Source organism: Crocodylus siamensis, chromosome 1, assembly GCF_052110815.1.
Source record: "Crocodylus siamensis isolate JL-2025a chromosome 1, ASM5211081v1, whole genome shotgun sequence".
Lineage (NCBI taxonomy): Eukaryota > Metazoa > Chordata > Crocodylia > Crocodylidae > Crocodylus > Crocodylus siamensis.
This window is the reverse complement of record NC_143395.1, coordinates 292,515,486-292,530,039: the sequence shown is the minus strand read 5'-3', so window position 1 is coordinate 292,530,039 and position 14,554 is coordinate 292,515,486. Positions and strand designations below refer to the sequence as shown.

At 40.5% G+C, this 14,554-nt stretch overlaps 2 protein-coding genes across 2 annotated transcripts in view; one reads left to right on the top strand and one right to left on the bottom strand.

The window, feature by feature from the left end:
* The window catches only part of CYFIP1 (cytoplasmic FMR1 interacting protein 1), a 140,061-nt gene that overhangs the window by 25,195 nt on the left and 100,312 nt on the right, over positions 1 to 14,554 (bottom strand). Inside the window, exons 24-25 of the mRNA XM_090064813.1 lie at positions 6,566 to 6,709; positions 1,690 to 1,780 (exon numbers count right to left, since the gene is read on the bottom strand). Coding sequence (XP_089920939.1) covers positions 1,690 to 1,780; positions 6,566 to 6,709 — 235 coding nt within the window. The remainder of the gene's footprint in view (positions 1 to 1,689; positions 1,781 to 6,565; positions 6,710 to 14,554) is intronic.
* Positions 13,815 to 14,489, top strand: LOC149874620 (fibronectin type III domain-containing protein 9-like). Its single transcript, XM_090031666.1, has one exon. It carries the CDS (start codon positions 13,815 to 13,817, stop codon positions 14,487 to 14,489), a length of 675 nt encoding a protein of 224 aa, XP_089887792.1.

Genomic DNA, 14,554 nt, shown 5'->3' with positions numbered 1-14,554 from the left:
CCAGAGCATTATGCAGTAATTCTTTAGATACGAGTGGATGCTTGCGTCCTTGTTCACATCACTTTGCACCAGTCCAGAATGGATTTTTCAGTTCTCTTCAGTGGTGCCCATGCTTATTAGTGCCCATTCTTTTTGAGTATTTATGCTGAAAGCTGTGGGAGGCAGAGTGTTGGACAGTACAAAGAAAAGTCATGATCTGTATGCTTCCCTCTGCTGCGAATGCCACTGATGTCCACACATTTCTGTTCAGTATCTTATATCACAAAGTTCCTTAATTGCAATCTCTGGGCAGCTTTTTAGAGTGCACCAAGTGGCAGGACTAACAGCAGCTATAGGAGGTTTCCCCTCTCTCTGCCAGGGGAAAAATTAAGTGAAGACCAGGACCAGGTGGATGATGCACCTGAAAAAGAAAACTACTCAGGTCTGAGTCAGGAGTTTCTGCCACTGGCTTGGACCAGCTCCCCAAGGAAGCTGTTGCCTGAATAAACAAGCTTCATCTTGCCTGTAGAAAGGGTCCCCTAATGAGTTTTGGGAGGATTTCTCCATGAATGCCAAGATGCTTGCCAGAGGGCATCTTGCCTGCTGCTTCTTAGAGAGGAAGGACTCTAACTAACAGGACCTGCTCAAAGGACCTTCGACAGATGAACCTAAGTTAGCTTCCTGGCCCTTGTGTTGCTTTCCCTCTACACAGGGACCTGCTGCTTATGCCTAGTCCAGGAAAAAGGGCATTTCAAACACTTCAGCATTTTTATACAGGGTAATTGACATGATTCATTCACTTCTATGCTCAAGGGAGAGAAAACAGGAAAAAACACTTAGCAAGTCCTTGATTTGGTTCAGCCTTGACTATGACGGTGACGCATACTGTGGGGAGCAAATTCAACCTCCTTCCAGCTAAAATGCCATTTAACAAACCTAAATAACTTATTTTTCCTAAGTAACTTTGGAGAAATAAAAGGTAGGCACCCACTGTAAGGAGTAATTGTATTACCGAGGCTGTGGAGAAGGAATGTTTGGGACCGGGGGAAGGAGCTGCAAAATCTGACTGAACAGAATGACAAATATGAATTAGCAATGACTACTTTTTGTGCCATCCAGTTTCTAGAGGAGGTTTTTCTTCTGCAACTTCTATGACTCAAGTTAAGTGGCAAGGATAACTCTCCCCTGCCCTCAGGCATATTTCTTCTGGCAGAACTAAATCCTGACTTGCACCCAACGTGCCTTCCAGAGGAATTTTATACATGCCATCTTACATGCGTCCAGCACAAAAGAGGGAGCAGGGACAGTCTTCAAAGATCTAGCATCTAGACTACAAAGATTTAGATAGACTTTACATCCAACACTGCCTGGCAGGGAGTCATGTGGAAGTATACAAGAGAACAGGAAAAGAATTTAGAAAGCGCAGCTCCTACTTAATTAAGTTATGGTTTTGCCCATTTTCAGCCTTTAATTTGCAAGTATCCACATTTGTACAAGGTGAGCATTTCAGTAACTTCTACAGCTTTCAGTAAGTGTTACCATCTTTCAATCACTAGTCAGGCACTCTGTGCCCCTTGTATAAACAGTGGCTATTTGAAAGTTATTTACAATGAGATGCATGCATGAGAATTGTTAATAAAAAGATACTGGAACCAGGGAATCAGTGTCCTCTAATTAAGACTGTCATGATAACGGCCAAGGTCAACTCACCTGGAGAGCCATACTCATGCCTGGGCAACCTACAGATCTTAGGCATCACTTCCATTAAGGTCTTCACATACTGAAGAATCGTACCTTGCAGCTGAGGGAAGACAGATGGTCATAAACGCATTATTGCTGTTGAACTAACAATAGCCACGTTTATGCAGTTCAATCTACAGCTAGCTTGAATAGATTTTAAAATCTTGTGCTTCTTCACTCTGCAAGTCACCATCCTTTCTTTTCATACTCTTAAAAAAAAAAAAAAGCACACATACTCATAAGACACCTTTAGAAAAATACTCCAGTTGAATTATCTATGCAAACTTTCCCCCAAAACAGACCAAGCTATAGCTTTAATAAGCTTCCGATTACCAGAATTACAATTTCACATTGTAAACCTTGAACAAGTGAACTGACAGACAGTTTAACGCTTGAGAATCTACAAACATTTATGTGAATAAATCTACATTCTTTAGCAATACCATCTATGTATGTTAAATCATTAATATGCAGGAACAAGGTTGAAATGACTAAGTTGCACAATGCTTTTTTCTAAATGAACTATGAAAAGTACTGGAGTGTCCTTACTGGATGAAGGTAGTTTTTAGGCTTATGAAGCGAGTGTCACGAGTATTTCCCTTAAGGCAAATTCAGTGGTAAAGGCCTGGCAAAAGATTACAGTGTTCTTGGTGTGTTTGGGATCATTACTAATTCTGTAGGGGTAAGTGTAGTGGTTGGGGGGGGGGGTTAATATATTTTATAAAATATATATTATCTGCTTGCAGGATAATATTCTGGATGTAGATCATGGTATCTAGAAGGTTGATGTTAGTGGAAGAGTATTTCAAAGTGAATGGGGAAAGGTATTTTGTGCCAAAAAGCTTGTCTAGCATCTCTCTCAACTATATAGTTGGTCAAATAAAAAATATTTCCAAAAAAACCCATGTTTTTTCACATATTCTCTGGACCATCATAACTGTGATGGTCCTTAGACTATAGTGCTACTTAAAACAAAATGGTCAAAGATACCAAAGACAAGCACATTGTTTCCTCAACACACCTTTTTTCTCCTTACTTTATGATGTTTGGCTTAGAAAAGCTTCAGTTTAATATATATGTGCACGTGTATTTGCATTTTGTTGTAGTGAACTCTGTTGTCAGAGTTCAGAGGCCTTCACATCCCAGCATTCATAAGCAATATGCATTGTTATTCATACAATATTCATTATTCAAACCAGCGCTTGCTACAGCAGCAATGGCACAACATTAGCCAAGGCCTGCAAAAAAGGTGTACAGAAATTTAGATCTTATTTCTTGCAGAAAAGGCTGCGCTTCCACTATGTATCTTGTGTAGAAAACAAGGGCTCGAGAGAGGTATAAAAATATTACATATATTTTAAGAGTCAAGATAACCTCAATGTTGAAAAAAAGTAAGGCAATGTAAGAAGGGCCCAAATTATGATACAGTTTTTAATTCTGTAATCACATCCTATTCTTCCCTCTCCCTGCCTGGAGAGCTCAGTTCATACATACATCCTTCCATCTGATCTCATATACTGACTGCCTGTCTTCATACTTCCTCTCATGTATCTTTTCTGTCTAAAACTAATGTGGTCAAAACCAAGCTTCTTAAGATCACCTCCAAACTACATTGGTATCATCACATTGCTCTACACGTCAGACTCCCAACTTGGGGGCTATATGGAATTCCTCCCTTTCAGGCTCCCTACCCTCTGTACCTGGTCTATCCAAACAAGACATAACCATTGAACCGATCCATTTGCCTTGTCTAACTGAATGTTATTACTTTCCTCTTCCAATACATCTGTTGTGTCATTACGTCCAAACCCTACCTTAGCTTTCCCCTACCCCAATCCTCACCTTCACCAGCATTCTTAACCTTGCTTGTCAGGCTTATGAGCTTGGCACACAGTGCCACGATGGGCCTTCTTCCATATAGCTCCTTACAGATAGCCCTTCACTGCATTTAACTACAAAAAGCCACTCCTGTCTACATTTAAACCCTCTGAGACACCCAAATCTATCAGGCTCCCTTCAGGGAAATACAACTTGTCAAAGAGAAGATCCTTATTTGAAACTTTTTCCTAACTTCTGTCTTTCTTTAGGCTCCTTCCAGCAGACATCCTCCTTTATCAAAAGGCTGTGATGACTGTGAAACTAAAGCTGAGCTGGGCCTACTCACAAAAGTTAAAATACAAAACATTGATGACAACTGCATAGTGCAAGAGGATGCAAGTCTGTGGCTGGACCTTCCGAAAAGGAAAAGTGAGCCAGCACTTCCAGCTTATCTTATTATATTTATGATGATTTTAAGCAGGCTCCTCTTTGTCTAGTCTGTAACTGTGTGAAATGTCTATCCTTGATTAATTAGTACAGTAAGTATTTCTTTACAATTAACTCATGATTATGTGTAGGAAGAGACATTCTCCATATGGGCTTTGATAGGTGTCTCCTCCTGATTTACTTCTGTTTTGCCTCAGTGGTTCTCCTGATCTTCCAAGGACGATGACTCTAAAATCTTGCGTTTTTCCTGGTTGTTAATTTCTTGGTATGTTCCAACTTAATAGAAATTGATAAACTGTTGTTACTAAGGAAGGTAATTCAATCAAAATTGGTACTTTCTAATAACCGCTAATGAACAGATTGATTAATAGGATTTTCCCGTTAATTACTGCTTGGGCTTCTCTCTCGATCATACAGCTCCAAGGATGCTTTGACGATGGCGAGCTAAAGGGCTTAAAAGAAGAACAAGACAGCTAACCAGGCATGCTTCAAGAATGAGAAATTGTTCCGACAAGAACTGCTACTGCACCCAGCTGATCTCCTGGTGAATGAATCCATGTCTGGAGAAGCTGACAACACTGAGACCACCTCTTTGCCTGTATTGGTGAACTATTATCATTTTTACAGCTAAATATATTTGATTTAGCTTTGCTTCAGGCTCATTTAACAGTGAATACTTGTAGTAAATAAAGCCTTCTGTCATTCATCGAACGAGTTGTTGTGTCAATACACTAGTCTTGAATCCCATTTCATCACTTAACAGACTGGAAGGCCTCTGGGACATTGCAGGAATCACTGCAGACAAGTATGACTGCTAGTACTGTCACGTGTCTGAGAATATACTGTTGATAAGACCATCACTCAACCGGTCAAATTCACATATATAAATCAGTGGAGCAGAAAGGGTTTGGCCTTTTTTTTTTTTTTTTTTTACACCTTAAATAACAAAACCTCCCAAACTTCTGTTGATGAAATACCAGTCACTAACTCATCATTAAATCATGATGTGGATGGTCTCCACTACCACACCACTTGAATTCCCACACTATGAAAAAACATTTATACCAAACACCCTTCTAAAGAAGAAAATCAAATGAATGAAACCTTAAAAAGATCAACTGCAGAGACTGCCTCAGCCTGACGAAGGGTTTTTAAACCCGAAAGCTTGCTAAAAAAAAATGTCTAACTATTTAAGTTGGTCTAATAAATGAAATCAGATTCACCCAAAGAAACTTGTCTACCTTAAACTAGATTCTTTCCTCTGAAAAAATCTTCTTCCCTCCCTTTGAGGCATCCACATCTGTCCCCTGACTCATGTAATAACACAAGTAGTTATAAGGTCTTTGGAGCAGAGAAGGAAAGATACCATGGTGATGTTGGTAGTATGAAAAACTGGAAATTTGTCATATGCCAGCAAACCACAATGCGCATCCATATACAGTTTTCTGCTTTAACCAACAGCACGTACTCCCTTCCCTTCTTGCTTCTCTGGTGCAGAGAAGGCAATCTATAAAGCTAAAAACAAAAGTTCTGAACTTCAAACTGTTCTAAAGAGGCTTGAAACTATACACGGCTGGATCATTCCTGAAGATTAAGCCTTCCTTCTTATCTAAAATATAGTCATCTGGCAAAAGTGATGTTCATGAAAACCCCTAAAATTAGAGAATGCAGGATATGAGAGGCAAAGATTTCTTAGGGTGATATTTTCTATTGGACCAGCTGTATAGTTGAGATAGAGTTAGACAAGCTTTCAAATGCAAGACATTCTTCAAGTTTTGCATTTGAAAGTCTAACTCTATCCCAACTGCATAGTTGGTCCAATAAAAGATATTCCCCTAAGAAATCCTTGCCACTCGCATAATTTCTGGATTATCACAGCTACGACATCACACTTACAGTACCAGAAGGCAGGATAAAACACTCCAGCAGCAGTTCTAATAGGCAAAAAAAACTAGTCATCAGAATGTGAAGTGAATTCAGTTGTAACAACTGTGTCTCATTTTTCAAATATGTTTTAATATATGTTCAAAACAGCATGTAGCATACAAACATTTTCTGTTAGTTTCAGTGGAAGATCTAGGGAAGTTGGATACATACCTTATGTTGAATTTAATAGAAGATGTATATGTAAACTCCCTAGGTTATATGATTAAATCTCAGTCAGAATTACCTTTCTGCAAGAATTTCTGTTTCTCCAAATGAAAGGCTACAATATATGATTGCCATTCACAGACTTTACATACATGAGCACTTACTCAGATTTTTGCAGCATTTTGAAAATCATTTTGGATAATGAACATACATTTAATTCATTAGGGGTTTTTTCCTGGCTGTCTTTTAGTTCAGCAAATTAACATCATATGTATGTAACTTACAACAGTATCGCTAGCTGAAGTTTAGTTAAAGCTTTCACAGACAACTCTGCGAATGACATTTCTTGGAAGTTTTGGTTCCTTCCTCAAACTTTATAGCTGTAGGAACACAATGTACTTATATTTACAGGCATCTCCTACTGCACACAAAACATTTTCCCTGCATTAGAGGCAATCTGGATATAGAGAGAAAAAAGAGTTTAACATACCAGGCTCTTGACAACTTTCAGCAACTCCTCCATTACCACAGCAATGCCTTGGTATCCCAAAAGCCGGCAGATGACTTTAAAGTGTGGGGGCCCAACAAAATTCCTGTAGTTGCTATAAATGCTGGAATAAGCCAAATTCAATGCCTGATGATAAAAAAAGTTTTAATTAACAAAACATCTCAATTCACTGCACTTTCATAGTTCTCTTGCATGATGTTCTTTGCTTTCCGAGTAATATTTTGAGAGTACTAAACTCTCAGGACTTGGCCTCTTTATCTCAAATACATAACATTAAACAGAAAGCATCCTTTTAAAAATTAAAATTCTCCATATCAATGATATCAAATGCTTAAAACCATTAAGTGCTGGTGACCAGACACCTTCCACTTACCTTGCATTACATAAGGTTCATTTCTCCTTCAAATTTATGTCTAAGTCATGGTTAGAAGAGCACAGAAGTGGCTCAGACCAATACCTAGGCTCCTAAATATAAAACTGTACTTATCCCGGTATCAGTCTCATTTACAGATCATTTAGAGGGAAGAAATTTCTTGATGGAAGCTACTTCAGCTTCCATTTTATGATGCCTATTCTAATGCTCTAATGGCTCCAGTAATGAGACCAGACTCCTAAAGTTACTGCTCTCTGCAAATTGAATACAATAAAATCTGACACTCAAACCCGCTGCTCTCTATACCAAAACAAAACAAATGGTCCAGCACTGGGTCAACAAGCTAATGGAAATTATACTGTCAAATAATTCCTGGACCCAGACCATTAGCTAGGAGTCCCAAGCCCCAACAACTTCTTAATTCCTATAAGCCTGTAACTTCCCCATGCCTTGTTTCATACTAACTGTAGGCACAAGAACAGCAGTAACTGTGCACACATGATCACACAAAATTAGGACTGAAAGCAGGTGTCAGCCTGAGCTCCCATTGATCCCCAGAATAAAGAAAAAGGACTGGGCAGATTTTCATCATCTGAGGGTCTGGAAGACTGCACATAGCTGACGTCCAGGGAAATGGCAGAGATTCCACGGATTCTTTTGAGGAAATTTGCCCAGTTTTCTTGGCCAAGCTAGGTGTACAATTAGACCAGAGGTGGGCAATTACTTGGGCAGGAGGATCACTTAGGGAGTTTTCACAGGCCAGGTTAGTACCATCTGCCACTCGCCCCCCTCCCCACCCCAACAACTCACCAAAACCCCCCCAAATGGCTCTGCCCCTGGGACTGTCACTGCCCAGTGATCCTGGGGTCTCCATGGAGACTGGTCCAGGACTCAAAAGGCGGGAAGTGGCACTCAGGAGTGGAACTGGTGGGTGGATTGTGGGGCAGTAACAGCACAGGCCCAGGTCCATCCCTCCCCATCAATCACATTGTCCATCCCTGCCCACTCCCAGTCCATCCCTGCCCATCACATGGTCTAACCTGCACTGAGTACTTTCCAGATGCTTGTCTGGGATGAACATGCCTTAAGTGAGAGGCCAGACTAGATGACCTCCTGAGCTCTCTTCCAGCCCCATTTTTTCCTGTGACACTAAGACACCTCTCCAGTGTGGATCCAAGCACAATTATCCATGCAAGTAAACAAACGATTACAGTAATGTACTCATATCTGGGTACCCACTATGACCACTCGGGAACTAAAGCTATACTAAGCTGACAGGCACATTTGAGCTAGTTCTAGTTCAACTTTCTGTTAAACGAAAAAGTCACTTAGCATAAGAAATGACCAAAGTGGAAAATACACAATTAAATTACTTTGTTGCCAGTTCTCCATTTATGTTGCAGTTTAACTATTTAAAACATAGGGTATAAGATTAGATGTTAGTTTTTATATTATTAGTTATAAGCAGAGATCCAGGTTTTCCATTTCCCATGGAAAAACAGCATAAAACACAGATCTCCCCCCTTACTAGAGTAAAACGTGGATTTCTCATTTTAGCAGAGAAACCTGTGGGTCTTGCAGTGAGCTTTCTGCAGGCTGGCAGAGTACCAGCCTGCAGGGGGCTGGGAGGGAACGGGAGAAGGGTGATCAGGCAGGGGGCACCATGCGCGTGTATATGCACATGGCCCCAGGCAGCCCAGAGAGCAGCTCCCACAGGTAAGTGTTGCGGGGGGAGGGGGGGACAGGGATTGAGGCCCCCATAGGGAGGGAGGAAGGGAAGGAGTTGGATGGAGCTAGGGCTGGGGCTGCTGCCCTGCCAGACAGTGTGTGGGACTTGGGGCCCAGGACCACAATGCACAGCTGCAGAGCCCCAGCAGGGAGCGGGACAAGGCTGTGGGCAGCTTGTCCAGGGGCAGGGCCAGCTCCCCACCACTGCACCAACTCCCAGGATGAAAGGGGGACCTGCGCCTCCCAGATCTGTGTGCGGGGCAGCGGCAGGGCAGCCTGCTGCCATGGGCTCAGGCTCCCTCCCTGCTGCCCTCCCCCAGGGCTTCTGCGGCCTAGGAGATGTGACCCGGTGCTGCAGGGCAGAATAGGGCCACACAGGACAACTGCTTGCCGCTGCAAGCTCCGCGCTGCCCTGGCAAGGCATCCCCTGCACATGCAGTGGCAGCGCAGGAGGCAGCACGGGGTTGTGCCCCTCACTCCTGTTGCACACATGGAGGACATGTCACCAGGGCGGCACAGAGCTTGCAGCTGCAAGTAGCTTTCCTGGGTGATCGCACTCTGGCCTGCAGCACCAGATCGCACCCACAGGTTGTGGAGGCCCTGGGGGATGGCAGCAGGCAGGACCCCAAGCCCACAGTGCACACCCACACCTAAAACACAGATCTGGGGGGTATGGGTCCCCTCTGCCCCGCTGGGAGTGTGCATTGAGACAGGGAGCAAGCCCCCGCCCGGGCCTGCAGCAGGCAGGTGTCAGGCAGTGGGGTGGAGGCAGCTCCATGCTCTGCTCCACTGCAACAGCCACTGCCTTCTGTTGGGGGCAGGGGGCTGCAGACCCGGGGCCCTGGCCCCACAGCCCTGGCAGCTGGGGGCTCCTCTGGCAGGGCTGTGGGGACAGGGGTTGTGGGTGGGGGGTACCAGCAGGGCCAAGGAAAGGCTGTGCCCCAGGAGCCCTTAATTTTAAATCACAGATTTGGGATTTATCAGAGAATTTGCAATTTTATTTATTTATTTATTTATTTATTTATTTTGTATTCAGGGAAAAAAACCAGGATCACTGGTTATAAGTTTTAAGTGCTGGAACTTTAACTTTCCCATTTCCAGATGTCTATTTTAGCAAAGGTAATTTTGTTTATACTAGAAAAAAAATGCACAGCTGATATCTACCAGCTATCTATGACAGAGAAAAGCCAGCAAATTAGCTTTCAAATCTGGAGATCTAGAATTTCCTGAATTTATTTTGAAGGTTTTATTATGCTCCTTCTGCTCAGGGAGAACAGATTTGCGTGAACGGACTACATAGCAAGATATCGCTCTATAATATTTTAAACTGCATCTGTTGACACAGATTGCATATTTATAATGATTTTTGGGGGGAGGGACACAGCATTCAAATTGTTTGGATATTCCTTTCTGCACTCAAGCTGTAACAGATGTTCGGCAGATTAAGAAAATCCAAACACGACAACTTGGAAAGAAGCTAAATATCCTGCTATTAAAATCACAGCTGATTGAAAGACTGAATTCTAAGCTTAGCCTGGCCAACACTACTGCACTTGCTTGAATATTACAATACAAAGCTGCACAATACGCACCAAAGCGGGGGGTATGAAATAAATTGGGAGAAGTACTAGTACAGCTGGATAAACACTTACCAAAAATTAATTTTGCAAACTACTGTATCTGGCTTTCAACAGCAGCTTGGCTTCAGGGTTATTTTCGTGATTTCCTGAATACTTGGCTAAAACAGGTAGCCGGAATAACTCATGACAAAAGATGACTCAATAAGCCTTCAGTTTCAAGTAAGAGACTACAGCTGATGAGATATTCCTCACTAGAGCAATCCCTCTTAATATCCCGTTTCGCTCTTTTCTATTTTCTAGTCCATCATCCAATCTTTAACTGATAATAGACGAGTCTCCATTGGAGGGCCTCAGTCTCAGAGTGTGTTGCCTATAAATACTAATGTTATCAATAAAATATCAAGCTTCATACTTTACATGCAAAAAAGAAAAAGAAAACATGCACAGATTAAATACAATTTACTTTGATATACTGGGCCATACTAAAAAGGTTCTCCCTAGAAGTCAATGTTTCATATTAATCATTTTAAATACTACATTCCTTGTTTCCTCAAGGGGTTCAACCTTAAAAATATCAGAGGTACAGTATATTCCCGTTCCCAAACTACTGTACTTGATTCATTCACCAAACTGCATTTCATTAGAACAAATTACTCTACAAAATTTTAAAACAGATGGAAAAGAAGGGGCAAAAAGATACCTGCACATTTCACAAGGTAGAATTTGGTCACAGAAGAGAAAAGAAGCACTAAACATATTCCTTTAGTAGTACATACAAAAAGCCTCATAGCCCATATAAAAGAATCGGAAGTAGTCAGCCTAAAAATAACACATTTCCACGTGAATGTTTTGAACATTTTACATCAGACATGTAAAACAGCTTGAAATGCTCTACCTGTAAATACTGGATTACTGGAGCACTATGTGCAACTTAACAAGGGATTTAAAGAGAAATAAAAAAAATGTAATTCATAGAAACATAAAGGGACACTTAAGGGCATAAACCTAAACCTGTATGAGGAAAGTTTGTGTTAAATCACTGCCAGCAGCTTTTCTTTTTAAAAAAGCTATGCTTGCCCCCTCCTCTGCTTTAAAAAAAAAAGAAGTTCCTGTTTTGCTGATGTCATTGAAGTGCTAAGCATTATTCACTCAGAGCATCACTGAAGCAAGCCTAGGTACGCACAGAGCAGCCTATAAGTGGAGTGCTCATGCACTATACTGTCCGAGGCGAAGCAAGTGAGAGAAAGAATGCCATATTTTTCCCTGTATATGTTCTTGGAAAACCTAGGCAACAGACTCCTTAGACAAGATGTGCTCATGTGTGAATTTAAGTAGAAGAGACAAAGGAATGGTATCAACAGCATCCCTGGAGAATAAATTTGAAAGTGACAAGCAATGAAAATGCAGTCCAGAATCTGAAAGAAAAAAAAAAAAAACCTGGCAAGTAGAGATGATGAAAAATTATTTGTGCTAAAAGAACACAGAAAATCTTGTTATAACTGCGCTACATGAAAATCTTATTCTAAGGGTTTATATCAGGAAGCAAACGTGAGTACTGATTTTATAAATCAATAAAATTACCAAATGCGTCTTTCAAGCATCTGAATAACAATTTCATATATTTTTACATCTAATTAGATTACCACTGTGTGCGTGTGTGTGCGTGTGTTATATATTAAAAACACTCCTCCAAATGCTATTCATTAAAGCTTTGATGAGGAGCTGATGGGTTCTAAAATGCTACCAGGCAATAATTAAAAAAAACCAACACCCTACTGAAACAGTGTAACTAACTGGGATCTACTTACTTAAAAAAAAAAAAGATATGGGAAGCTCAAGAGCAAACAAACACTCAGGTATCACAGTGATGTGGACAGTTTGAATATTTAAAAGGATGTTGATATCTATTAATGCACATCTGTTTGTCCAACAAGTTCATTCAAACTACATTTTTAGGATCTTATTGCTTCATCACCTCTGCTTATGAAGGGTAGGGTGCCTCTACTGTTGAGAAGTTTTTGGGGGAGCAAGGGAAGAAGAAAAAAATTGCCTGTATTAATTAGATGGGTAGTATTTATACTTTTAAAAATATGCTTACTGTTCTACTATGGATGAACATACTGGCTGCAAATGAGAGTTCTGAGAAATGTGTTCTCACATATGGTACTTCTTTGTGGGGGAGGTTGTTTTGTTTTTCTGTTTGTTTTTCACTAAGTGATAGTGCTCGATTTAAAAGAAAAAAAAAATCACACAAAGTTATAGTTATTTTAATTTGATCCCAAAAGTGTACACTTTCTGGTCCCTTTTTGCATAAAAACAGTGTGAAAATATTTTAATATATAATTTTTTTACCATGTCAGAATTTTATAATCTTCCTTTACCAAAAACTTTTCCAGTACTAAATTGTTAGTCAGAAGACTTCTTTCCTTGCACCCAATATACTGTGGTAGTAGTAAAATCACAACTATTGTTCCTTCCTAACTGTTGCCATAAACATTTTTGTCAGGAATTTTTTGTTCAATTTTCAAAAGCATGCAACTTTTCAAGTCCCATTGAAAACTGAGCCCTAAGTCAATAGACTCAAGTTCCTACACAGCTGGGATATTTTTGAAAATCTTTACCCGAGAGATGATCTCAATAAAAACAGTTTTACAAACTATCTTTTTGGAAGATCCACCAAAGATGGAATAAATCAGCTGATTTTGAACAGTAATATTCTTCACAATTTTCTCAGCACTTTTAAAACATATTTTTTAATTATTTAATTTTTCTTATATTACACTCTTTTACCAAACAACTACAATTATTATAAATTAGTCTAGTACGAAAATTTCCCAGTAGGAAAAGCATGAGTCAAGAATGATAAAGTAAGAACAGTATGAGATAAACATGTCAATAAATGACAAGTCCTTCACACAGAAACAGGATTAAACATTATTATAATAAAAAACTTCTATTTATGCAGTAGGCTCTGTTTGTAAGCTGATCTACTGATGCTACTTTAAATTCTTTCGTTACTAATTTGGCTGGGTTAGCACAATGAAAACTAACTTCACATTCCACTTGCCACAAGAGTTTTATCATAAAAAGAATATAGAAACAAGGCCAGTTGTCTTGGATAGTTTGGACAGAGATAGCCCTGCCGTGAGCAGAGGGTTGGACTGGATGACCTCCTGTGGTTCCTGTTTCTCTGCGATTCTGTAAGTTTTGCAAGCCTCTTAAAAAAACCAAGAATAATTAATATGATTTAAGGATTACATTATTCAGTTATTCAGACAGCAGTGCTAAGGTGTGGGGAGTTGCTGGATTTTATTTTTTAAATAATAATAATGTGACCTATTCTCTTTGCTTATAGATGAAGACCGATCAGATAAAGTACTTCTTTTCAATTCCAGAGCATACCGCTGAAAACCCATATAGCTCTCAAAGCTGAAGCTTCCTGGATATCTCCCAGTTTCTCCAGAGCTGCAAAAATAATCTGCCTGTCCCGAGGTGATACAATTGTGGAGACGGGGGGTTAGGGTGGGGGAAAAGATTAAGTTGCATCAAAATGGAAGTAACAGTCCAAAACATAACAGGAAGTACAGCCAGGGTAATATGGCCAAAAATGGCCAGTTGTGCTGACAGCTTTTACAGTATTATGTATCACCCCAACTGGAATAGTGTGCTGTCAGGTTATTCCCGAAAAAGTTTTCAGAAAGAAGAGCGAGTACCTGCTAGTCGATCTTCATTTGTCATTGAAAACCTAACTCCACTAACCACATACATACTATGTGTAACCTGCCAATCTGCAAACCCATCCAGTGACCAGTGCAAAATTTTTCACACGCTAAAACAAGATGCAACATCTGCCAGCAGCAAAAAAAAGGATCTGGCACTGGGCATTTGGCTAACGAGCAGTATTCTGCTTCTCATCATCGCTGGCATCTTGCTCTACGGCTGCCTACATATATGGTGTCGCAAGAGACGAGCGCGCTTAGAAGAGCAAAACAGGAATTCAGAACAAGAGAAAGGCAAAGTCTGGTCCAAAAACAAATCTCACACCTCAGAGGAGTTCAACAGGTCCAGCCAACCACTCCAAGAGGACGAAAATAAAAATGCAGATTGTGTCCAACTGGCTACTGTCAGTGAAAATCCTTTAACTTCTAAGGATCTGCCTATCATGCCAACTTCCACAAGCCAGGAATTAGTGCCAACATCTGTACAGACAACCACCATAAATTAGATGTCCTTAATTAGTGAAAACCACTGCAAAGATCTGCTGTACACAATAATTGAAATATTTTAACC